We start from the raw sequence: 24,455 nt of genomic DNA on the forward strand, positions 1-24,455 counted from the left end.
TAGAATGTGGCTGGAAGAAAAGGAACAGAGTTTCGGTTACGTCAAAAAGCAAGAAAAAAGAAATATTACTCCATTGTTTGTCGTAGAGTTTCTTGCCTGGCTGATTCAGGTTTTGTTGACATGGTTGTTTAGTTGTTTAGGCTCATCATCCATGAATGTTCCCATGCTGAAACAGAGATTAATTATAAAAAAAAAAACAGATGGCATGCGAACTATGGCAGCCACTTCTCAGCCCCGCGCTTGCCACCTCTCCTTCCTTGCCTCATGGCGGCGCAGCCTAGAGAATTGGGATCGAACTGCAGGACGGGGCACAGAGAAGAAGTCTAATTCGGCCTAGACGCATGGATCTCAAATAGTCAGTTACTTCAAGTCAAAAGCCTGTAGATTTTTAGTTGCATTGCACTGAACTTGGTTTTGATTTTCTTTGGCTTACTTCAAGTCAAAAGCCTGTAAATTTTTAGTTGTATTGCACTGAACTTGGTTTTGATTTTCTTTGGCTTAGCCTGTGAAGACGAAGTCCGTGGACTCAACTCCAAATGATGCTTATGAAGTTCAAGAGTGAGTACTGGTATCAACCCGCATTTTAGGACTGCTTCTGGAATCTGGATTTGCAGTTTACATCTGTTGCTTACTCTGTGCCGTAAAAGCAAAGCTTTCGTCAAGTGTAATCTTACATTGATCAAATAAATAAACGTAATTCATATCAGGATTTATTGTTTGCTTCAGCTGAAATGGTTGGCATTCCTTAACAGGTCAAACGAGAACACTACATCCCAAAGCCTTTAGTTGTTTCCTTTGGTATTAATTAATAGAAAATGCTGTCCTTTGGTGCTATAACCAATACTCAGCGCAATAGTGCTTCTGCTGGTTTTATTTTCCGATTGGAGTATGCTGAGAAGCGCAAGGACATACTCTCTCCGTTCCTAAATACTTGTCGCTGTTTTAAAAACAACAGGTTCATATTGGGACGGTCATGTAAAAGGTCTGAAAAAATTCAGATTTTGTTTTAATTGTTTAGGCTCATCATCCATGAATGTTCCCATGCTGAACAGAGATTAAAAAAAACAAGATGGCATGGCACTGTAACCCTACGATTGTATTTTGGGTCTATGGAATCTCTCGGAGCAAATAGCACCAGAAATTTCTCTTACGCTAGACAAAGCGCGAAAGAAAAGACCGATGCATAGATGCTTCGTACATGTCAAATGGAGGAGAAAGTAAGAAGAAACGAAATGACAGTGTTTATAGGTGAATAATTGTTAAGAAGAAACGAAATGGCAGTGCTTATAGGTGAAGAATTGTTAGGAATACTAGCGTCGGCTAGTCTATCTAAAAAATACGTAAGATTATCTTCACCCTTTTCATTTTCGTCGTTTGTCAAACACTCCCTGCCTTCGTCGTTCGTCAAGCACCCTCCGTTCGCTCTCTCGCCAAACCGTTTCTTCGTCCGCCCCCCATCCCCCCGTGGTCCCTCTCCAAAAAAGAAACCATAGGCCCAACCATCATGCCTCCATGCCGCCGCTTCAGCTGCTCGCTGCACAGCCCATCCGTCGCCATCCTCATGTGCTGCCCCTGCTGCTCGCCGTCATCGCACGCGCAAAGCCCCACAAAGCTCTCCTTCACTCGCTTGCCAAGATCCATGGCGGCGGCTGGGAGTGTTGGGCAATTGGGGCGTAGTTGCGGAGGAGGAGTTCAACGAGCGGGAGATGGAGGTGGCCATCGCTGCCACGCGTCCACCTCCAGTACCCCGTCAAAGGATGTTTGGGCGGACTGCTTTATGGTTTGAATTGCTGCAGGCCGTCCGATTTAAACGTGTGGTGCATGCTGGCTCGCGAGGCACGCGGTACTGGATCTCAGTCCCTTCCCATGCCCCCCTCTCTCTCTCTCTCCCTCCATACATCTCTCTGCTTTGTTCCCCTCCCTCTTGAACCCTAGAACATCAACTAATCATTTCTCTCCAGCAGATTAATTGGAGTTCAGAATAGCAAGTTGCGGCAATCAATTCAGGAAAAGGAGAAACGAATTGATGAATTTTGTGTCTAGATTCAGTGTTGCTATGGGCTCTGAATTTTTTGAACCTCTGAAATTCCTGATCTTGCATATGCAGTGCTAATGTATCATGTATGAGATATATATGCAGGATTAGTGGTATTGCAAAAAAAAAAAACTCGATGATCTGTGAGATATTGTGTGTTCAAGTTGGCCTGTTCGCCATAATGTTCTTTTTCTATACACATAAAAATGTGATTTTGATGGTATTGGTGATTGTCGACAAGAGTATCAAAGCGGGCATTCTGACTTTAGTTTTTGGTTACTGCATGTTCAAAATCGCAGTAATGTGCTTACGGTTGTATGAGAAGTTTGCACTAAAACAGCGACAAGTATTTAGGAACGGAGGGAATACATCCAATCTCCATGTATATACGGGTTTGTGTGCTGTTACTGTCAATTAATTCACTTGATTTATCTTTAGGGAGATTATTTTTGTTTATGTCAAGGATATGTGCTGCGCCTTTGTAGTATGTGCTTATCTCAAGTGTGCTATTACTTATTGCGGGAACATGAATTGGAAGCAGATCAGCTGGGTGTTTTTTTTTAACTGAACGGAAGGGGAGACCCCTACCTTGATTTTATAAAAAGGTAGTCAAAGACCATTGCATATTTACATGGATGGATCAACTCCAAAGGAGAGATCATAGAATAGGAAGGGGAGTAAAAGAATTGAAACTATCAAATACTAATCGGGCCATTCTTCAATGAATCGATCTACAGCCAGCTTTTCTTTGTTCTTGAGGCGCAACTTCCAGAGTTTCAGAGTTTCTGAGCAATGACGAATTAACATAGGGATAGAGCAGTATGTATTTTCAAAGACTTTGCAGTTTCTTGAAAGCCACAGATTCCATAGAATTGCAATTACTGCAACATCCCAAGCAGGTAGAAGCATTGAGGGGCAGAGTTCCTTAGCTGTAGTGAATAGATCTTGAGAGGAGTTGATCGCATTGACAGGAAAGCCCAGAGATCTCCAAATTGATCTAGCTCTTGGACAAAGAACCGCCAGGTGCTCAGTAGTTTCAACAGCGTCGCAGCCAAACGGGCAGGAGTTAAAATCAATGACATTTTGTTGGAAAAGAACAGCACGGACTTTTACTCTTCCTTTTAGCAATAACCAGACAAAGATTTAACATTTCTTGGGTGCTGAACTTTTCTAGACAAGGGGAGCAGGGAGATCTAAAACGCCGCCAAAGTTCAGAAGATTGTATAGGTTACGAACGGAGAATTTCTTCGAGCCAGTAAATTTCCAACTCCTTGAGTCATTAGAGCCAGCTGAAAGAGAAATAGAGTCAAGCAGTCCAGAGAGGTAAGTAAAATCGGCATTTGCGATATCTGAAGTGAGATGCCTCAGAGGAATGAACCATTGGCCATTATTGAAGCAGCCCAAAACTGAAATATTTGTCCTGGTAGAGTGAGAGAATAATGCCGGGTAAAGCTCGGCCAAAGGCTTTCTGAGCAGCCAGACGTCAAACCGGAAGGAGACTTAGGAACCATTTCCAATATTGACATGAGTAGAATTCCTATAAATATCCACCATTGAATTGATTCGTTTCCATGCCATACTTCCTGTGGTAATTTTATCCCCCAGATCATTGTTAATTAAATGTGCACGTCTGATCCAGTTGGCCGAAGAAGATGGAGGTTCAGAAGGAAACCAATGAACAAATTTAGTAAGAAGACATAAGTTTTGAATTTCAAGATCCTTAATGTTCAGTCCACCTTCATCAAAAGGACGGCATAATTTATTCCAAGCCACCAAGCAGTCACTTCCATTAGAGGTGTTTTTGCCTTTCCAAAAGAAAGATCTATGAACTTTATCGATACCGGAAATAACCCACTTGGGAATCCTGATGCAGGAAAGAAAGAAGATAGGAAGAGCCGAGAGAACAGATTTAGTAATGGTGAGTCTACCACCTCTAGAAAGAAAATTCATAGAGAAGCTTGAAAGACGTTTGTCAACAGCAGAAATCAAAGGGAGGAAGGCAGCTTTAGGGAGTCTAGAATCAGAAAGAGGAAGACCTAAATATGTTTGTGGAAAAGAAGCAATGGGGAAGCTTAAGATATCTGCAATTTCCTCGCTTTCGGCAGAAGTTAAATTGATTGGGACGAAGGTGGATTTAGAGAAATTAATGTGTAGTCCCGAGAAGATGGCAAAAGAATCAAGAATTTCCCGAAGGAAACGAGCTTGAATCAGATCAGCCTGCAGCACTATAAGAGTATCATCGGCATATTGGAGAACTGGGCAGGGCAGGTCAGAAAAAATAGGATGTTTAAGCCTACCATGAGTGGCAAAGCTTTTAATGACTTTTTGAAGAACATCCACCACTAAAATGAATAGGAGTGGGGAGAGCGTGTCACCTTGTCTCAAGCCTCTTTTGAGATCAATCCAATTACCTGGGGCGCCATTGAGAACGACTGCAGTTTTTGCTGTGAACAGCAGACTTTTGATCCATTCAATCCATTTAGCAGTGAAACCTCTGATCTCAAGAATATGGATAAGGGTGTCCCAAGAGATGGTGTCAAAAGCTTTAGAGAAATCAAGCTTGAGGATCAAGGCTTTTTTCTTTCTAATTCTGCAGGTTTGGACCAAGTCCATAGCATATATCAAATTATCTGCAATGCACCTGTTTTTAACAAAACCGGATTGATCAAGACCAATGAGAACCGGGATCTGAATCTGTAATCTAGAGGCAAGAACTTTAGTAATCCATTTAATAAGACAATTCACCAAAGAGATGGGACGGAAACCGGCAGGGGAGTTGTCTGAATCTTTTTTCCTTAGCAGGATCATGTAGGATCTATTAATCCTTTCCAGTTGAAGCTCATGAGAATAAAATTGGCTGAACAGACCGAAGATATCTGCCTTTATAACTTGCCAGAAATCTCTGTAAAAACCTGAACCAAAACCATCCGGCCCTGGATTTTTATCAACTGGAATTTGTTTGATAGCAATAAAGATTTCTTCCATAGAAAAAGGAGCTGATAAACTTGAGAGATCTAACGACTCCGGATAAAGGTTAGAGAGGTCAACATCCATGGAAGATGTAGCAGCACAGCCCATAAGATTTTTATAGAAGGTTGTGAGGACCTGGTGTTTGGCTTGCTGGGAAAAAAGAGGAATAACATTGTGATCAATAACCTTAATCTGATTGCTTCTAAGTCTCATTGAAGCTCTGGAATGGAAATAACGAGTGTCCTCATCTCCAAGTATACACCAATTTACTTTGCCTTTTTGTCGGGCTGCTACAGCAATAGCATGAATATAAGAATGAAACTTTGTTTTAACCATATTTATGAAAAATCTTTCCAAGTGAGAGAGGGGTCTGGATTCCTCCAGCCAGTCCAAAAAGGAAATAGTGAATTTGCAAAAATCCATGTAAATCTTCAGAGGTTTACAAGTTCTCTTCCGATCCTTAATTTTATTGCGAAGGACCTTGAACTTGTAAGAAATGGAGTGAGCCATATCTGAACCATTAGAGAAATTGGTCCAAAAAGAAGAAATTAAATCTCTGAAACCCGATCTGAATTTCCAATTATTTTCATATCTGAAAATTTTAGATCTGGGTAAGCTGGAAGAAGCCTCGACCATCAAAGGAAAGTGATCAGAAGTAACTCTTGGGAGAGATTAAAGTGTAGAACTAGGCATCACTGAATCCCATTCAGCAAAAAGGAACACACACTTGCATCAACTCGTGGAACTCTATTCCACCCAAGCTCTGACTGTGGCCTGAAGATGTATCTATTCATTGGCCTTGAAACAAGCGTGCACCACCTTCATGAGCTCACACTGTTCAAAGAAAATACTTTCAGCTGGGTGTTGCTTCTGTAAAAAAATACTTCCTTCTTGAATAATCCCGACTGATTATTCTTTCTTGAATTGACTTAGCATGGTACTCCAGCATATAATGTGCCACTTCTATAATTTTGTAGCGGTGTGGCTCAAAATCTTGCCGTTGACTAGCTTGGGCGATATTTAATAACTTTGGTCATCTTGACTTTCTCGAAAGCCATTTTAGTACGTCAATGAATTAACTCTGTCATACTTATTAAATTTGCATTTGCATGTAATGATCATCTAAGGCAAAGGACAGGCGGCTGGAACACCTACTAAGCCAATGCCATCGGGAACACTGCACAAAACTAGGCAGCAGCACATCCAAGTGATCCAACATGCCGCGTCCCCTTCTGTCAACTACACACTTGCCCTTGTACCTACCATCCAGTGTGTGAATTACCAGCAGCGCCGGAAATGGAATACATCAGGGTTTCAGATTTCTCTCTGCCTAACTCTTGCTCGGCTACTTAGAGGTGAATAGACCTGGGGGTGAGGTGAAACTACAACACACAAGGTAACAAACTAATGATGCATATAGCATGAAAATTCTGACTTTTCAATAATTATCACTAGTAAGCAGGGAGACTCGGTGACATCATCAGCGAAACATGCAAAGCTCGTTTTGCACTACGGAGAAAAAACGAACTGCACAAGTCTTACTGGGTAGTGGAGACATGCAATGACCAACACAAGACTATGCATTGGAAGTTACATTCATCTACTATGATTGCAAACTACATCGTAGCAAACAGGCTGCAGGAATGTGTGGCTCTGGCGACATACTCTTCATGATCATAGCACCCCGCTTGATTCAGCATTGTTTTGACAGTATGAAGACCCGGTGATGCCCAATACGAGTCTCATGGATGCGACCAAGATGGCGAAGGACCTGGAAAACAGTATAAGATGAATAAACAGAAAGAAACTGCCTTCAGTTACAAATAGAAACAAACATATAACAACTAATTGGTTTTGTTTCCAACAGATACTTTTGCAGTTGTAACATATCCATGGAAAGTGCAGTGAATTTTGTTTGAAGCCACAAGGAAAGTATATGAATGACATGTTTCATTTTCTTTCTTTTTCTTGTTCAACAGTCTGTTAGTACTAATCTTGTCATAATTAAGTTGTGGTATCTAGAAGAATCTAGTTGGCTGTTAGTAGATGGAGCTAGCTTAGTCTAGAAGTATCCAGGGTATGTAGGAGCCTTACTAGAAATAAGAGTAGTAGTGTTCAAGTCAGTTTTGAATAGGTTAAGGAGCAGGTTGTAGTAGTTTCTACAAGTTACTGTTCTGTGAACAGTAACCGACCTAGAAAGCCTATATAAGGATGTATCCCCCTTGTAAGAAAGCGAAGCTTGTGGTGCATTGAGAAGAATATATGTAGCTTCATATATTGTGTGTTTGTGTGTGAGACACTATCATACCAAAGAGAAAGAGAGAGGAAGGTGAGTGTGAAGCTCGTTTTTAGAAGCTGAGTCTCCCCCTAGCTAGCCACACAGTCAACACTACTCCAACTCATCGATCCTGCTGGTTATTTTTCAATTATTTGTTTATGGACACAAATAATTAGAAGGAAAGTGCAGTATCAAGACAATCTATTGTTTTTGTCACCTTCTGTGATTATAAAGAATAGAATAAACTATAGCATTACAGGCCAAGTGGTTAATAAAGCTGCAAATACTCACGGTAAGGATAGCTTTGCCTGTGTGATCAAGTTTTAGCCCAGGCCCCTTTATATCAGCTTCCAGAAAGAAATGCTTCCCCTTTACTGCCTCAGTGCCAGCTATGTCCCTTAGTTCCTGAACAGACATTACGCCATGATTTTTCTATATGAAGAAATTAGATTAACAGCAATTCCCAGAACTTACCAAAGCCCTCTCCCATGTGTCTTCAGATAACTGCAAGAATATTGACAGACGGAGAGTGGTCAAACGAATGATACCATAGAAGTGATTGTTTATCAGCAAAAAAGTTGGAGTACAAATGGAACCTTTTTCTTAGGACACGCGACAAGATGAGCATCGGCATCTGCATATGTAGCAACCTCATTTATTGCAATATTAACCTTCTCCAGTGTTAGCCTCCCCTTCATGTATCTGTAGTAACAAAATGGGATATCCTATCTTATCAAGTGTCAAGTTATAAAAACAGCTTTTAGATTCGAATCACTATCATCTGAGACAGCAAGGGAAAGAAAGTTTCCATGTTGATCCTATCCCATGTCCAACAAAAATATCTCATTGCCTGATTGGATGCCACGCTACTCAGAAGCATGACCAACAAGGTCTCACATTTACTTGGTCTGATGAGTCCAATAAAGACCTTGAAACCCAAAAGAAAAGACCAAGTAGAGAAACAAGAACAAATGTCACGCTACTCAGAAGCATGATTAGATGGCTATGATAATCCAAACCATTGCCTCAGTACATGTCAGACCTACGCACAGCAGAAAGATTGCAAATGAAAAGAAAGCAGATTTGTTAATCCTATCCCATATCTAGGCTTAACTCTGCGTAAATCACAAGGCATTTAGCTAGCAACTTTTAGTATCTGTACAGAAGCAAAAAGATGAGTATCACGTATGCTGCATTGTGCTGAAAGAAGTATCAGACAGATGTAAAAGTACAAAAGGAGCCTCTTAACCATCAACAAGAAGAAGAATAAAGAAAGTGGATGGCTGTTGTCACATGAAACAACGAGAATGAAATCAAACTACATGTGCAACAGAGGACTCACGATGACAATGAATCAAGCTCTTCGGTGGATATGTACCAACGAGGTGCTGACCCTTTCCCCTTCTTCTCAGCAACAAAAGAAGGCGTTAGATCAGGAAATATGACCTCCAGAGGGAATTATAGGTAAGATCAGTGAACAGTACACAATATCAGAAATGTTTACTTTGGGAGCTGCAACTGGTTCGTCCTTAATCTTAAAATCGGAGTAGACTAATTCTGGAACAGTTGAGTTGAAATTAAAGCACTCAGGCAACATCCTGAAACATAAACATCATGATTCTTGTCACCAAATGAAGTTAGAAACAACAGAATACATAATACCACCAAGTACTTTGATGAGCTCTGTTCCAGAGAAGTGGCAAAGACATCCTCATGCATCCCAGATGGCATGTTTGCAAGCATGTGCTGCAACTTCTTCTGTTGCTTCAAGGACTTCTCCACTAGTTTCTGCATCAGGATTTGAGGAAATCACCAGTGGAAAGTGACCATTTTTACAGCAACAGATTGAAAAAAATTAGGTACAAGGCAGTTAGCGGCAAGCACAAAATTAGACTCGGTGAATAAAATTATTTATCCCCTTGTAACACCCACACATATACTGGACCCAGGGTCAAAGGCCATGGTTTACATGGACTGGTGACCTCTACTAGTAGCTACAGACAAAGCAGCAGCAGTCGACGAAAATGGCATCAAACAAATAAAATGAAATTTCCTGTATATGTTCTTCCTCCTGTATCACTTCTTCTGTCTGTCTGATTTCCCCTTCTCTCCACTTGAAAAAGATAGTGCCAGTGGCCTCGCTCACCACCGCATGTTGCTGACTGTGCCAGGACTAGTCCCACGGGCCGCCACAGTCGACAGCCAAGCCTTCATCATGATCAGTATCCTGGAGGACCATGTTGTAGATACTGCTGCTCCCCGGCCTCGCGCCCGCAGCCCTCGCACCCTTCATGCCCATTTGGTGATCAAAGGCGGGCCACAACCACGATGCCAGCTCGTGATGGCAGAATTCACTCTGGTAGACATTTGGGCTTTGCATCCTGATTTCCCGTGGCCATTGGCTTAAACTCCAAGATGCAAGCCACCTGTTTGATACCCAGTCTGAACTATACCCAACTCTGCCCACCAAGCATCCATAGAATGCTTGACATGTCATGAACTATACCCAACAAGTGCCTCTGAAGAAATGTCGTGTGGGATGAGGCGACTCAACAAGATTTTGAACACATGACAACTGTCAACAGCAGAGTTGTGTGAGGTTGTTTCAGCCCTGAACACAGTGAGCAACCACACTTAAGGACGGTGTCGTCATGGAGGCATGGCGGCTTCAGTGCTGATCCCAGTATCCATGTGTTTTGATAACTGAAAAAGGAGTGTTCGACTGACAGTTTCGGACAAGGGGTCTCTTGGAGAATTCTCTTTTTGTTGGCAGTTGTCTACTTTGTGACATCAACAATGGAGGCAAATCCTAGCTGCTTACCCGTTGTCCATGCAAGGTTTAAGGCATGTTCAGTGGGGCTGTTTTCTTCACAAGCGTGCATCTTGTTTACCCTCACTCTGGTAGATGTTTGAGATCACAGTGATTTTGTATGCTACTACCTCCGTCCAAGAATAAGGGGCGTATTAGCTTTCCTTTGACCAATGCTTTGACCACAAATTACTCTATTAATAAATTATTATATGACATAGATTCATATCCATTATATTCCTACTCAAGGATATTTGCTTATGGTTATGATTTTATCACATTAGTCACATATTCATGAAGTAATTTGTGGTCAAAGGCTTGGTCAACCGAACCCTAATATGCCCCTTATTGTTGGACGGAGGGAGTAGCAATTTATGCCTTGTCGTGGAGATATTCCGTGAGCACGTTCGGTGGGGATGTTTTCTTCACAAGCGTGCATCTTGTTTACCCTCACTCAGGTAGATCTTTGAGATCATCATGATTTTGTATGCTAGCAATTTATGTCTCGTCATGGAGATATTCCATGAGCACTTCGCACATTTTTCCACAAGTATACAAGCACGTGCACTGGCCGCAGAACTAAGAAATGCATCTATAATTACAAGCATGGTCCTAAGTACTTGAATGGGACTGAAGGGAGGTTGTTCTGGCCTCAACACTAGGTACTCAGATATTCCCTCTATCTTGTACATATGAGCTGCTTTCTTTTGAGAAAGGTCTTTGCAGGAAAGAGATTCAGAATGGCATCGGCTACTATAGGCATGATGAGGTAGTTGCATCTTTGGCAGCAATTTGCAAATCTTTGAAGAAAGCGATGGTAGCTGTTGAGTCCAGAATGGACAACCAACACATTTTTGTTATGGATTACCAATGTACACACTTCAGCTTCATTGCTATGATGCTTGGATGCCCATTCTCGGTTTGTATTTTATTGCAGCACACCAACCAGTATATGGTTCACTTCAGCCACTGATCCTAGTGAATTAGACCATGTCTATGTGCACGTCAATTGGCAATATCAGAATGTCCATGAAATTGGCATGACCTTAGAGTGGGAATCAAAGGCTTATATGCAGATGGTACAAAGCTATCAAGTGACTGAGTTTCATGTGCTAAAGAGATTGATTATCAATGCAAGGATGTCTGCCTGTTGATCCATTGGAAACGAATTTTAGTAACAGCCGTGGGATCCTGGTTCCCAGTCGATTGTTTCTGAAGGAGTGATAATGCTTACTGCAGATAGATCAAGTGAAACTAGTGGCAGAGTTTCAAGGTTGAGAAGTTTTCTACTCCCTCCGATCCTATTTTGAACTAAAACCACGACAAGAATTTAGGATAGGAGGGAGTACATATGAGTTGGAGCTACAAGGTAGTGCTAGAGGAACAGGGGATGAAATGAGATGAATTTCCTGTGTATGTTCTTCTTCCTATATCTTTGATGTAGCCCGTTTCAGTAAACAAACACCACCATGCCTCCACAATTTGCACCTCTGGTCCCCCACAATCAGAGTAGTAACAAGAGATAGGTACAAAATCACTTCAATATTTTAATAAGTCCTCCTCAAGTTCACTGTAACCTGAAATGTTCCACCATCTAGATCACTAGATTAGTCTCTCCAGATATTTTTAATGGTTCCCTTTCCTTGCTTCTTATCTACCCCGCCAGTTCTAGCTTCTCAGGAAATAGAGAAATTAGCATCCACAGACAGACCAGAACCCATCAGAGCACGGGATAAAGCAATCTGGGGCCAGGGGGTTGAGCAGAGGATGATACCTTGGCCTTGGGGATGGCGTCGAGCTCCTCCTGCAGGCGGCGGCGGATGTCCTGCACCTGCACCTCCATGGCCTTCACCGAAGAGTCCACGGCGGCGAGGTCGGTCACCGCCGTCGCCGGGTACACTGCGCACGGAGAAGATAGCGGGTGAAGGCCCACGGAGCTGGGCGATCTAGCCTAGGGTTTGGGGAGTGGGTTGGGCTGGGAAGAAAGCTCACTGTTGCGGGCAAGGACGAGGTCCTGGAGCTCGTTGACGCGGGACCGGAAGGCACCGGCTACGGCCTCCATCGACGAGCTCGCGGGGTTCGCGGCGGCGGCGTCCATCGGCGGCGGCCGGCGGGGAGAGGAGGTGGTTTGGGCGGGAAGGAAAGAGGAGCTTCGGATTTTGGAAGTTTGGGTATTGGTTCCTCGTGCTGTTGAGCTTCCGCGCTGACACAGGCGAAAAAGAAATTGCTTAAAAAAAATATCAGTTACTCCTTCTGTGGCTAATTAATTGGCACCGGTCTTTTTTATAAAAAATCACTGTAAATTTTCGAAATAAACCTGGAGTCCACGTCTTCAATTAAATGTGGACTGCGCGTTAATTTCAAAAATTTACAGAAGAATTTTCGCAAAAGTTCCAATAGAACGCGGACTGTAGATTTATTTCGGAAATTTACAGGTGGTTTTTTGCAAAAAAAAAGCCGGCACCAATTAATTTGGGACGGAGGAAGTATCACTTATCACCCGGTGAGGTGGACACGTAGAATAATTAAAAAATGAGTCTTAAAAAATACTGCCTCCTATCAAAAAAAATTGTCGTTGTTTTAATGCAAATATGAACTAAAACAACGACAAAATTTTTGGATAGGAGGAATAGAACTGTAACAGAAATCATATGTTAAACTCATGCGTCACATCTTCTCTTTTTGAATTTTAATTTCATGTTTTTATTGATTTTTACATCTTTTTATTGATTTTTGGACTAAACTGCTATTAATATTTGGAAGGCATTTCCAAGAACCTTCTAGACCACATGAAAATATAGAAAAACAAGATGATACCCCGCGCGTTGCGGCGGGACTCGTAGCAATTTTAGTGGACAATTGATAAAATGACCAACATAATGATGAAATAAAAAAAAAGGTACAGTTCTGAAAAATATTAGAAATACATGTATAAATTACATATAGTAAGTAGATAATAGAGTACATTACTTATATAGTTTAGAAATTAACACCAGCAAACAAAGCCCATGGTTTGCTTCAATAGTTTGACTTGCTATTGGTGTCACCCGCAAAATTAGAGTATACATATTTTCGGAAGGTGACTGAATCATAGAGAAGAAAGACAGCTTACTACCTTATATTTCATCAAAAGGAATGAATGGCACCAATTTGGCATGCAAGTTGATTATAAAAAACAGGAATATTCATCTTCGTCCATATAAATCATATAACTAAAATGATGTGCTAGCTCCATCTAGCTCCTTAGATCTACTACAACTGTCGTAAACAACAACTGCATTAAGGGTGGTAAATAGTTCATGAGAACAACATCCTACAGCATGGCACATCTTCATATAAACAAACAATCCAATCTTATGAACGTATCCTGCAAAATAAACCAATTAGCAACGAAAGGTAGAGTGGTAAATTACAGTGGAAGAACATCTTGCTGTGCACCTTGATGATCATGTATCCAATAGGAGTAGGTTGATCAGGACTCATCAGATAATATAGCACATCTCCAAGATGAAAGGATGGAGTGAAATAAGAAAATAGTCAATTGCGGCATCGTTCAGCTTGATTGATACCCTACCTGGCAGTTTTGTAGTACCGCAAGAAGCAAATTATGATGCTTTTGTTTGTTCCATGTGACAACACACTGATGGAACAAAAGGAATACACAATGCGATTGCATCATGGATACGGGCCGCCCGCACGTATTCTCGACAATTCTTGACAGAAGATTCAATCATCGTCCACTGCAGCATGCCCACATGCCTACCTGCTTTTTTTTGCCCACGGATTCAAGCACGGCGACCATGTTACTGACACTTACTCGGTAGTAGGAGTAGATGGTCCATTAGAAGGAAAAAAAAACTCCGCTTATTACTTAGTTTTTGCTTGGATATTCGTTGTGATGTCCCTCGAGCCTTCCTGTCGACCACCGTGGCCCATGGAGGCCGACGAGTAATCTCCGAGAAATCAATGCAAGGGAGAGGAACTCATATACGAACACGAGCATATTTGCGAGCATTTCAAATATCAAATTTGATATGACAAAAAAACAAATCCACATGTAGAAATATTAAATGTTAAAAACACAACATTATAAGGCTTATTAAAAAAATAAAACCAAATAGATTAAATGTATTTTAACAACTATAAAAGAAAAATATTAAATGTTATGTGTAGGTATATGAGTTCGCACTGTTTAAAAAATTTGTTGTCCTTCGCTCATGATCTCAAATTATATGTCTGTAATTGTCGCCCATTGTTTGTAAATGTCACACATTGTTTAAGGCAAACCAAAGTTATCATGGGATGTGATGAGCTCAAGTTCGTTGATATTTCTCGCAAATATATTGATCGCTATTACCTACCACATTTTGAAGATACGTTACGCTCCAATGGTTTATCTATCAGCTGCTATCACGCTTTGAAGACATCAGAGAGCGGTGCGAGTGGGGTATGTTTTTATTCGTCACATGTTATGAATTGTGGGATCTCAACACCATTCTCCCACGCGGAGCTTTAACATTTCCTGTTGTCAGTATGGACAAAACAAATGTGGTACACTTTCTGTTGTCTAAGCGACATGAATGAAGCTTGTTTCAGTGGTTACAATTGATATGACTACCAACATGTCAATTCAACCATATATTGAGAAGGGAGACCTCCAGGCCCAGGACATTGATATGATCAAGAATAACTCCGATTACCTCCAAACTTTTCTTCACTCCGAGCTTCCAAAGTTCTTGAACCTCAACATGTATTTGCATCTCACACTTTTACTTGTGTATTCATGAATACCAAAATATGGGTTAGTTAGCGTGGACGCAAATATTTCGTGTTTTTTCTACGATAATTTGCTTACATTACATCAGAAAGGGATAATCAAATTTATGACTACAGATTATTCTAATTCACTTTATTTCGGTAATAATATATCAACTCTTTGTTCGTGATTTCATAGCTCAACTGTAGTTTTGAAGAATACTCCAAGAGGACATCAAGCTTGCTTAGGAGATCATCGCAGCGGAACAAATGAACGTCAAAACTGCAGCAACAACTAGCTTTCCAGCATCTAATACAAGGAGCATGATTTTCTAGTATATTAATTTGTAAAAGATCCTTTTATTTTTTGTGCAGATGATACGAAGGATGTAGTTTGCAATCATTTGATATAACAATCAAAGGATATGGACAAGAACTGAACTTGCCTGAGATACCCGGAGTAGAGCAGAACACGAAAGATCCAATTAAGATGATAAGAACGCCAAGGTGGATCCAAAATAGAAAATGCGGATAAACTCCAAATGAGGACTAACACCAAGATTGGATAACAGAACATGATGCTGATGCCTATGTTACGGCTTTACATATTGGTATTGTAGTCTTCAAGCTTAGCTCATTTCAAACTTAATTATTAACTATGTCTTATCTTAGCATTATTTAACACAACATTGAAGAGACAAGATGCTTTTTTTTCTTCATACAGAACCCTCTAAGGCAAATTTGTATGCGCATAGAGTTGGATCCAGGGATAATATTTAAGTTGTATATTTACTGCAGTACTAAGTAGTGCCAATTTAATAAGATCTTCATGTTGTTTATTTGTTCAGAAGCATGATTAAGTAAATTTGAACATAATACAGGTATGATACGACATTATGATATATCATTTTGCCTTTTGATGTGCCAATCAAGAAGCACACAAGTGTCCAATGAAGCATTCTAGAGTACTTAAAAGGGATATCGATGTAATACCTTTGGATGTTGCAATGGTTAGTGATCGAGTTTCTCAATCTAGTTTATTAGAGTGATTAATTTAGCTTTTGTTTAACTGAGATATGCTGAGAAGAATAACAAACATTCTGATCTTGGAAATAGATGTAATCCCAGTTCTGGATATGACCTTTGTTATATTTCACTTCTAATTCTATGTTAGTAAGCTAACTTTCGGCTCAGTACTCCCCCTTTGTTCGTGGATGGCATGTGAGCTGCATCGGTGGGTGAGATCAACAACAAACACAAGGATTCACGCATGATTTATCCAGGTTCGGGCCGCCGAAGTGTCATACCCTGTGTCCTGCTTGTCTAGATTCTTGTCAAGCCTCCGGGTGGGTGCATTAGTCTAGCGGGGGTCTAACCTTGGATTCTCTTCCTGGCCCCGCCAAGGGTCAGCTGCCCGGCAGGTTCTGGATGGACCATCGGATCGGAAGCTACGGGGGCCGCGGAAGGGGCGGCCAGAGCCACGTGAGCTTCGGCCCCGGGAGGCCACCAGGTCTTCATCACATGTTTCTTTGTACATTATCATGCCCCGGGGGCCTAACCTTGCCTTCGGGGGAGCTCCGGATTCCTCCCCACGGTCACGGTGAAAGGGAAAGCTCCCTTCCTCAGGCCGCTGGCTCCCTATCGTCGTACCACGGCAAGGAACTCGAGGATCCGCCGCTGTTCTTTCCAGTGGTTTACTCTTTCCCGACCGTTGAGGGGGGTGCCGGGGGCACACTACTACAAAAAGGTTTATCAGTAACGGTCGAAAAACATCATCACTAACGGGCAGGACGAGCGTCGCTGACTTCCTGTCAGTAAGGGTCGCTCTGGTAAGCCCATCATCAGTGCCGGTCACCACCCACGACCGACACCGATACTAATTTCGTGATTTAAAAAAAATTGAGGGCAAGAGGCCCGAGCGTTCATCAATTCATCAAATCAAATGAAGCAACAAATCTGAATACATACAATACAAGCACCATTTTGAACACCACAACAAATCACTTTACAGATCACATATACAAATAATTGCATACCAAAAAAATCAACACATCCGGCTTGTTGCTTGCCAAAATTGCTTGCGGAACCGCCACCAACAAATCTGCGAGAGAAAGAGAAAGAAAGAGTGAGATTTACAAAGAACCGAGAGAGGGAGAGATGCGTACCTCCTCCTTTCTGCGGCCGAGAAAGCGTCGGCCTCCTCATCTCCCCACCTCCGGCGACGTGAATCTGCAAGAGAGAGAAAGAGAAGGTGAGAGAGAGTACGAGAGAGAGAGATGGAGAGGAGAGAGAGGTACCGGCGGCGGCTGGACAAGGCCGGATCCGGCTGGGCTCGCGGCTGGCGGCGGAGGTGCTGCTCCTCCACACGCTGCCGCCCCCGCTGCTCCTCCACGAGGAGCCGACGGACGGAGAGGCGCCGCCTCTGCGCCTCCACTTGGGGCCGACGGAGGTGAGAGGGATGGGCTCGTGTGGAGGGGGCTCTGGAGGAGGGGGCTCGTAGGAGAGGGAGAGGTTCAGGAGGAGGGTGCTCGGGAGAGAGGGAGAGGTTCGGGGGTTGGGGGTTTGGGTGGATCTGGATCGGGGACAGGGAGGCGGCGGCTCGGGGAGGGGAGGAAGAGAGATAGGTTGAGTGCGGGCGGGCTAGGGTTAGGTTGTTTATATAGATGAGATCGGACGTGTTGGGCCTCAGCTGCGTTATTTGGTCCAAACAAGCTTCACTGGCGGGTCTAGGTGTAAAAGTCTGTTTGATGGCCTCAAACATGAATTTGCGCATTAAGAAATGGAAAAAAATTATTTCTTAACCAAACTTTTGTATATAAATCTGCAATGTTGTTTAACAAAGCAAGATGCACTTCTGTGCAAAAAATAGATACAATATTACGATTTATCCATATGACTAGTCATCACTTTTGTCATTTGGCTTAAAAACTAAAGTTCAACTATGGGAAAAATGACAAGATTGTACTACATAGGTCATTTTTAAAATGTTAACATCTGATATTATTTTTCCACTATGTTAAGCAAGAAAAAAAAATAAGAATTTAGCAAAAAGAATCACATTTTTCTGATTTTTTGTGAATTAGTTATGGATTTTTTTAATCTTCAAAGGTCTTCCTGGAACATCAGTGGCGGGTCCTACATCTGTGCCCGCATTGGATCATTAGTAACGGGCATCCTGCGCCCGTCACTGATGTGGGGTCATCAGTGACGGCCTTTCCCGCCCGCCACTGATGAGGTTTCATCAGTGACGGGCGTACCACGCCCGTCACTCATGAGGGGTCATCAGTGACGGACGTACCGCGCCCGCCACTGATGAGGGATCATCAGTGACGGGTTTTGTGCGCGGGCGAGAATGGCCCGTTACTGATGAGTGTCATCAGTGGCGGTCGAGGAAGGCCCGTCACTGATGACCCGTCATTTATGTTGTGTTTTGTAGTAGTGACATCGGCGTCAGCCCACCATCAACCTTAGGTTGCAGTGGAGCTGCAGCCGCTGTGCTTCTGAGAAGCCCCTCGCTTCTCGCTTGTGTTGCTTGACGGAGCTGGGGAAGGCTTTTTATAGGCTCAACCCGGCACCGTAGTTTGGCCCCTTCCTGGCCTCGGGGCGCGTATCATGACTGTGCAACCATTTTCTCATTTCGCGGCCCAGGACTTGTGCCACCGCCCACGCGCCGGTGCCAAGTGGCACCCCAGGGGCCACGGGCACAACGCTAACTGATTTTCTAACACACCGCAGAAATATCCATTCATTGTGTGCTTGGTTAGTGCGTTTCTTTGAAAGTAGATGAGTGAAAGAAACATCTAAATTGTGCCCTAGATAAAACAGCTTCCCTTACCTCTTGTACCCACTCCTCTAAAATTACGGATCAGCTTAACAGATGGTAACTTATGTGCTAGTGTCAGATCAAAGGGGGTCAACCATAACATCTAGGTGAACATGTGACATACTGACTACCTATGGGGGTACTAGTGCCATGTTTCTATTTCACATAGGTGCAGCTCGATGTTTGAATCTTAGGAATTTGAATCTTGGGACTACTAATTTTATGACATGGTGGATTATGTTCTAAAGATTATGGCTCATTTACCTTAAGGCATGAGTAATTTTGTTTGAATACTAGCTTTAGATTCTAGAATCTAGAATAAGTAATTTTATAACAGGATTATATTTAGATACTGAAGCACCAAACAGAAAAAAGCTCCTGGCTCCCATGCCCTAGACGCTGCCAAGGACCCAGCCGATCGCATCGTCCTCCGGCCGGCCGGCCGGAGGGCAAGCAACACGTCTCCACGTACTTTCTCTCCTTGCCGTTCACACGGTTGGTGCTTTAGTAGATCCCCAGAAGTTAGGATTTGGTCAACCGGCAGTGACGCTATGGTGGTGATGGCGGCACTGTGCGGGTCAAGAATAAAGTTTTTCCAACTCCTCGTCCACCTCGTCGACGGCGATCTCGCCGGCGGTGTTGAGAAGTACGGTTTGGTTGATCGCTGCTCTTCTAGAGTGGTGGATCTAGATTTGTGTTTGTGTTTTGCAGATATTCTGCGTGTCTCGGTTTCTTGTTTCTTTTTTCGATTGGCGAGGCTCGGCCAGTTTCGACTTCATCGTGGATTTAGCGAGGCCAAGTCTTCTTGGATCCATCCGGCCGGACTTGGCATGACCATCCAACCCTCTTCCATCGCTGTTTTCTTCTCCGGGATGGTGGTTTGTTTCTCAGATCAGTGTCACCGGCATCTTCTGACTCCGACCGGCGACTTACCGGCTACTATGTCAACAACATTTTCCTGGCTCCAACGTGGTTCAGAGGTACAAAGGTAGCATCGAGCTTCGCTCACGGCGCGCCACCGGCTAGTGCAGAAGAAAGAAGACGATGTTTACCTACAAGAACTTGCGTGTAATTTTATTTTACTTTAAAGATGGTTATGCAAGGGTTGATTGATTTAATACATGTCCTTGGTCTTTTTGAAAAAAAAACATGATTACATTTAATTTAGTGGTTCTTGCCTAAGAATATACTTTTTGAATAAATCTAGATTGATTGTTAGTTTCACCATTGGTCTACGGAGCCAAGCTAATCGTCCGAGTATCTATGTGAACAATTGCTACCGGCGTACAACATGAAGGTTGCCAAGATAATACTCCCTCCGTTTCATAATTCTTGTCTCAAATTTGCCCAAAAATGGATGTATCTATTCCTAAAAGGTGTCTAGATACATGTAAAATTTCGACAAGAATTATGAAACGGAGGGAGTAGATATTTACTTGGAACTTGAAGATAGGCTACTGGATTAACACTATTTATTTGACAAGTGGAGTAGTGAATGCCTTTTGTTGATCTGAAAGAAGGAGTGCCTAATTCAGTTCTCTCTTGTTTTGTACCCTCTACTTAGGAAATCATGCCGTCAAAGGTATTCTTTTATAGAACAACACAACATAAGTTCTGAACTTTCAGGAATAAAACCTTATTGACCTTATGGTATACTCAGGGATGTGTATGTGGAACTGTTCTACCAAACTGAATACGGAGTATATACTACTGCCTAGAACCCAAAATTGGGGTACTAAAGTACAACTAATGGAATTAGGGATGCAAATGGAATCATGTGAAAGGCCCACTTCTAGTTTAATCCCAAATCTCTTATTCAAAATTTGAGCTAAATTTTAAATAGAAGATTTGAGAACTGAAGTAGAAGTGGGTCATTCGTGGGATCTCGCTTGCATCCCTGTCAGGAATATAATAGTAAGCAGATCTTATTTTTGGCATTAAATGCCTCTCCAAAAGGTAGCGGTCAGGTGTATGCTCATTGTTGGTGCCAAGAATGACACAATTCAGTTTATATCTCTTAACCCGATAGTTTGATCAGACAAGCATGCAAACCAGGCAATTATTCACGCAACAGTCATGATAGCAGTTTTAGGCTACCAAGAATTTTGTTGTTCTTTCCAGGTTGTTAAAATAGGAAGAGAGAACAATAAAGCAGCTCATGAACTTGCTGCTGTAGCTAGATCAAATGGCCGCAACAATTTCTGGTCGGGGCAGTCCCACCGGCACTTACCAATATTGTAGCTAGTGACAATGTAAATTGCGGTTTGCAAGATGAATGAAAGGCGCTCCTTCCCTAAAAAAAGGAATTTGGTTGTTCGATTACACTGTCCAAGTTCAGACATAGTCCCTCCTTCCCATATTAAGTGACTTTCTATTACATTTTTCTAGACGCTTTTTAAGCATAGATATATTTATATTTGAACAAATTTGAGTACTTAATATAATATTGGATGGAGGGAGTAGATATGTATTTTTATTTCAAACAACAACTAGATCCATATATGCTGACAGATAGCAGGTGAAAAGAAATATCCTTACAGAACTATGCTTGTGTCGCGTGGTTATTTATATACCTACGGATTCTTTACTGAAAAAGTGAACATACATGATGGTTTTGCATTTGTCACAGCCTTCCATGATCAAAGGTTCTGACTCTGATTTATACTAGGCGCATACGCTTTCTGAAATATGCGGCTACACAAATACATTAAAAACAGTCATTTAATCTCCATCCTCTGATGAGGATTTCCATCTTCTTATTAAGCTTCTACTACTTCTTTCACTACTTCGGATAGTTACGTGATACTCCACTACACTGTTGAGTGTAAAATTGTTACCATCTATAATGATAAAACAGAACAAATCCTAATTTTATCCTACACATGTTTTCTTGGATGCATGACTCCACAACTACAAAGTGCAGATTACCTACATATTGTTCAAAATATTTACTCATGTACTGCTACTCTACTTCTGATTACTGTCGTAAAGGTTTTGCTAAGCTTTGTGGCATATTTGTAACAGGTTGAACAAATAACAAATTAGAGCCAAAGTATTAACCTTCTATGGTTTACTTTTTAGGAAAATGATTACTGTTGTATGCAATTGTTATGGGTGGTGTTTGAGAAGTATCTTTGCGCCTGGTTAGGATTAGTGGGGCATTTATTGGCTTTCTAATGAAGATATACTATGGGTTACTTCTAGCATTAGTTTGTCATTAGTGCTTGCGCGGATTGCTTTTGTTGACCATTCTCATATCCCGGGACAATGGTATTTTCTCCGTCCAACAAAAGATGTCTCAACTTTGACTAAATTTGAATGCATTTATACACTAAGTCATATCTAGATACATCCAAATTTTAACAAACTTGAAACATCTTTTATTGGACGGAGAGAGTATATAAATTATACTCCATATATGACCATTAACTGAAATCCATCCACCTTCGATCCTGGTTTCTTAGTTTATTGACCATAAAAAGGAAAAAAAGTATCCAATATTTACAGCAGCACCCTTGGAGTTACACCTCTGAATCGGTGAATTCAGAAATAAAAACTGATATGTCCATGGATGATTATTTTTTTAAAGTAAATTGATTAGTCTTATCACCAAAAAAAGGCAAGGTTGTTTTTTGCCAGCAAATTTTTTCAATAGACTAGACTAGTACTCACTTCGTTCCAAAATAATTGATTATACAAATTCATTCCGTTTATTTTGAGACCGAGGGAGTACTAGGGTTAAAATTCTAAAGGACAAACTAGTCAATCAGTCAACATTAATTAATCAACTCCCACCATGATGAAGTTGAAAATAATTGCAAGAACGTTCCAATCCATCTGTCGACTGGGCCCGACAAGAACCCGCTCAGCCGCTTCTTACCTGGCCCATCAAAAACCCTGGTATCTCACCATCCCTTGTTGCAGCCAGCTTCCACCTCCACTCCACTCCATTCCGACCATGGCCGCCGCCCTCGTGGAGCAAGTCATGGGGTGGTTCCCCCGCGCTGCCGACGCCATCGCAAGGCCTGCCTCCCTCTCCGCCGCCGCGGGCTACGATGGCGAGGACCGTGTCAGCGTTCTCCCGGACGACCTCCTCCGGAGCGTCCTCTCTCGCCTCCCCGCCAAGGACGCCGCCCGCACCGCCGCCCTTGCCTCCCGGTGGCGCCATCTCTGGCGCTCCGCCCCGCTCGTCATCAGCGACGCCGACCTCCCCCGCTCCGCCGTCGCCCGCGTCCTCGCCGACCACCCGGGCCCCTTCCGCGCCGTCACCCTCTTCCGCAGCCGGTTCGCGCGCCACGAGCGCGCTCTCTCCGAGTGGCCGCGCCTTCTCGCCGCCAAGGGCGTCCAGGATCTCGTCATCGCCGACAATGTCCGCGACCCCACCGCCGCCACCCAGCCCCTGCCCGCCGACGTCCTCCGCTGCGCCTCGCTCCAGCGCCTCTTCCTGGGCTTCTGGACGTTCCCGGACACCGCGGGCCTCCCGCGCGGCGCCCACGTCTTCCCGCACCTCCGGGAGCTCGCCATGTTCGTCACAACCATCACCGACCAGGGCCTCGACTACATGCTCACCTGCAGCCCGGCTCTGGAGACCCTCGCGTTTATCCTCAACAAGACGCCCGAGCGCGTCCAGCTCAGGAGCAAAAGCTTGCGCTGCGTGCTCTTCTGGTTGTCCATGGTTGAGGAGGAGGTCGCCGTGGTGGACACCCCTCTCCTGGAGCGGCTCATCCTCTTTGAAGCTCCCCCTGGATCTGGTGAAGATGAAGTTGCTAGCCTTCCGGTGAAGGTGAAGATTGCTTCTGCACCCAAGCTGCGGGTGCTCGGTTACTTGGAGCCAAGAGTTCACCAGCTGCAGATCGGTGACAGAGTCATCAAGGTACTACCTTTCCATGTTTCCACCACTCTGTCAACTGATGGCATGTCTTCATCTTGGTTGCCAGTGATCGATGTATACTATACAGAGATGACACATCTCCTTCTTTTGCATTGATCGGCCATTGCAGCCTAACACAAGGGCGAGCCCAAGCACAGTGGTCCCAAGCGTCAAGATATTGGCTTTGAAGGTTAATTTTGGTGTCTTAGAGGAGGTGAAGATGCTGGCCAGCTTCCTCGGATGCTTTCCCAATGTTGACACTCTGAACATCGTGGTGAGACCCCAGTATATTTATATCCGACGCACATTCTTTCAGTTGTTATTAGCAACCCGAGATCAGTTGCTTCCTTCCTGGTCGATATTGTCCATCTGTAATTGAACTGTTAATTTTGCAGTCTACTATAGCTGAAGAACCCACTGGAAGGCACCACGCCAAGTTCTGGAGGGAGGTCTGTCCTGTGCAATGCGTCAAGTCCCACGTCAAGACGGTGTGTGTCAAAGAATTCCGTGGGGATCAGAGTGAGTTCGAATTCATCAAGTTCATTGCCAGGAGCGCCAAGGAACTGGAGGCTTTGCTCATTGTGCTGACCAAAGAAAACTTTGCTTCGGAGGATAAGGCCTGTGGGTTGACAAACAAATTGGGGGCTCTCTCCCTGGGTGTGCCATGGGTCTGTGAGGAAGCTGGGATGCTGGTTCTAGGTCCTAGAATGGAGAATGTTTGGAGCTGCCAGAACGCTTCTGATCTTACTGTTGAAAACCCTTTTCACTGATGGACCCAAGTTTGGTTGACTGTGATACATGTTTTTTGGGGGGAACCATTTGCTGTTCTACATGCAAGGCACTGTTGAGTTCGTAGACATCCATGTTTGTTCCTAAATTAACCAAGGCATGAATATCCCTACTAGTATGAGACTG

General features: G+C 43.1%; 2 protein-coding genes and 3 long non-coding RNA genes across 5 annotated transcripts; 3 read left to right on the plus strand and 2 right to left on the minus strand.

Annotated features, from left to right (window-relative positions):
• Positions 1-1,189: 1,189 nt before the first annotated feature.
• Positions 1,190-2,306, plus strand: LOC112269956. The gene is made up of 2 exons (XR_002962226.1): positions 1,190-1,843; positions 1,965-2,306. It is a non-coding gene; the product is annotated as an uncharacterized LOC112269956 (long non-coding RNA).
• Positions 2,307-6,413: 4,107 nt separating this feature from the next.
• LOC100823853 (spindle and kinetochore-associated protein 1 homolog) lies at positions 6,414-12,295 on the minus strand. The gene is made up of 9 exons (XM_003563065.4): positions 12,085-12,295; positions 11,867-11,991; positions 8,956-9,071; positions 8,788-8,881; positions 8,626-8,687; positions 7,880-7,985; positions 7,758-7,787; positions 7,575-7,688; positions 6,414-6,776 (listed from the first exon to the last, which is right to left on the minus strand). Exons 1-9 carry the CDS (start codon positions 12,188-12,190, stop codon positions 6,699-6,701), a joined length of 831 nt encoding a protein of 276 aa, XP_003563113.1. The 5' UTR covers positions 12,191-12,295; the 3' UTR covers positions 6,414-6,698.
• LOC112270570 lies at positions 6,783-8,104 on the plus strand. Its single transcript, XR_002962826.1, has 2 exons — positions 6,783-7,334; positions 7,784-8,104. It is a non-coding gene; the product is annotated as an uncharacterized LOC112270570 (long non-coding RNA).
• A 4,440-nt stretch (positions 12,296-16,735) lies between the features above and the next one.
• LOC106866517 lies at positions 16,736-17,463 on the minus strand. Its single transcript, XR_001406912.2, has 2 exons — positions 17,145-17,463; positions 16,736-17,076 (listed from the first exon to the last, which is right to left on the minus strand). It is a non-coding gene; the product is annotated as an uncharacterized LOC106866517 (long non-coding RNA).
• A 5,136-nt stretch (positions 17,464-22,599) lies between these two features.
• Positions 22,600-24,372, plus strand: LOC100831689 (putative FBD-associated F-box protein At5g56700). Its single transcript, XM_003560158.4, has 3 exons — positions 22,600-23,543; positions 23,671-23,814; positions 23,936-24,372. The coding sequence occupies exons 1-3, from the start codon at positions 22,629-22,631 to the stop codon at positions 24,308-24,310; spliced, it is 1,434 nt and encodes a 477-aa protein (XP_003560206.3). The 5' UTR covers positions 22,600-22,628; the 3' UTR covers positions 24,311-24,372.
• The last annotated feature ends 83 nt before the right edge of the window (positions 24,373-24,455 follow it).

The sequence above is a fragment of the Brachypodium distachyon genome, chromosome 1, assembly GCF_000005505.3.
Source record: "Brachypodium distachyon strain Bd21 chromosome 1, Brachypodium_distachyon_v3.0, whole genome shotgun sequence".
Taxonomy (NCBI): Eukaryota; Viridiplantae; Streptophyta; class Magnoliopsida; order Poales; family Poaceae; genus Brachypodium; species Brachypodium distachyon.

What these genes read in the sequence shown, in the direction of transcription:
- LOC100823853 (XM_003563065.4), bottom strand. Translation starts at nt 12,190, where the DNA reads ATGGACGCCGCCGCCGCGAACCCCGCGAGCTCGTCGATGGAGGCCGTA. An exon ending in ACGCCATCCCCAAGGCCAAG is followed by an intron (nt 9,072 to 11,866) that starts GTATCATCCTCT and finishes ATCCTGATGCAG; the next exon opens with AAACTAGTGGAGAAGTCCTT. An exon ending in CTGGAACAGAGCTCATCAAA is followed by an intron (nt 8,882 to 8,955) that starts GTACTTGGTGGT and finishes TTTATGTTTCAG; the next exon opens with GATGTTGCCTGAGTGCTTTA.
- LOC100831689 (XM_003560158.4), top strand. Translation starts at nt 22,629, where the DNA reads ATGGCCGCCGCCCTCGTGGAGCAAGTCATGGGGTGGTTCCCCCGCGCT. An exon ending in TCGGTGACAGAGTCATCAAG is followed by an intron (nt 23,544 to 23,670) that starts GTACTACCTTTC and finishes CGGCCATTGCAG; the next exon opens with CCTAACACAAGGGCGAGCCC. An exon ending in TTGACACTCTGAACATCGTG is followed by an intron (nt 23,815 to 23,935) that starts GTGAGACCCCAG and finishes TTAATTTTGCAG; the next exon opens with TCTACTATAGCTGAAGAACC.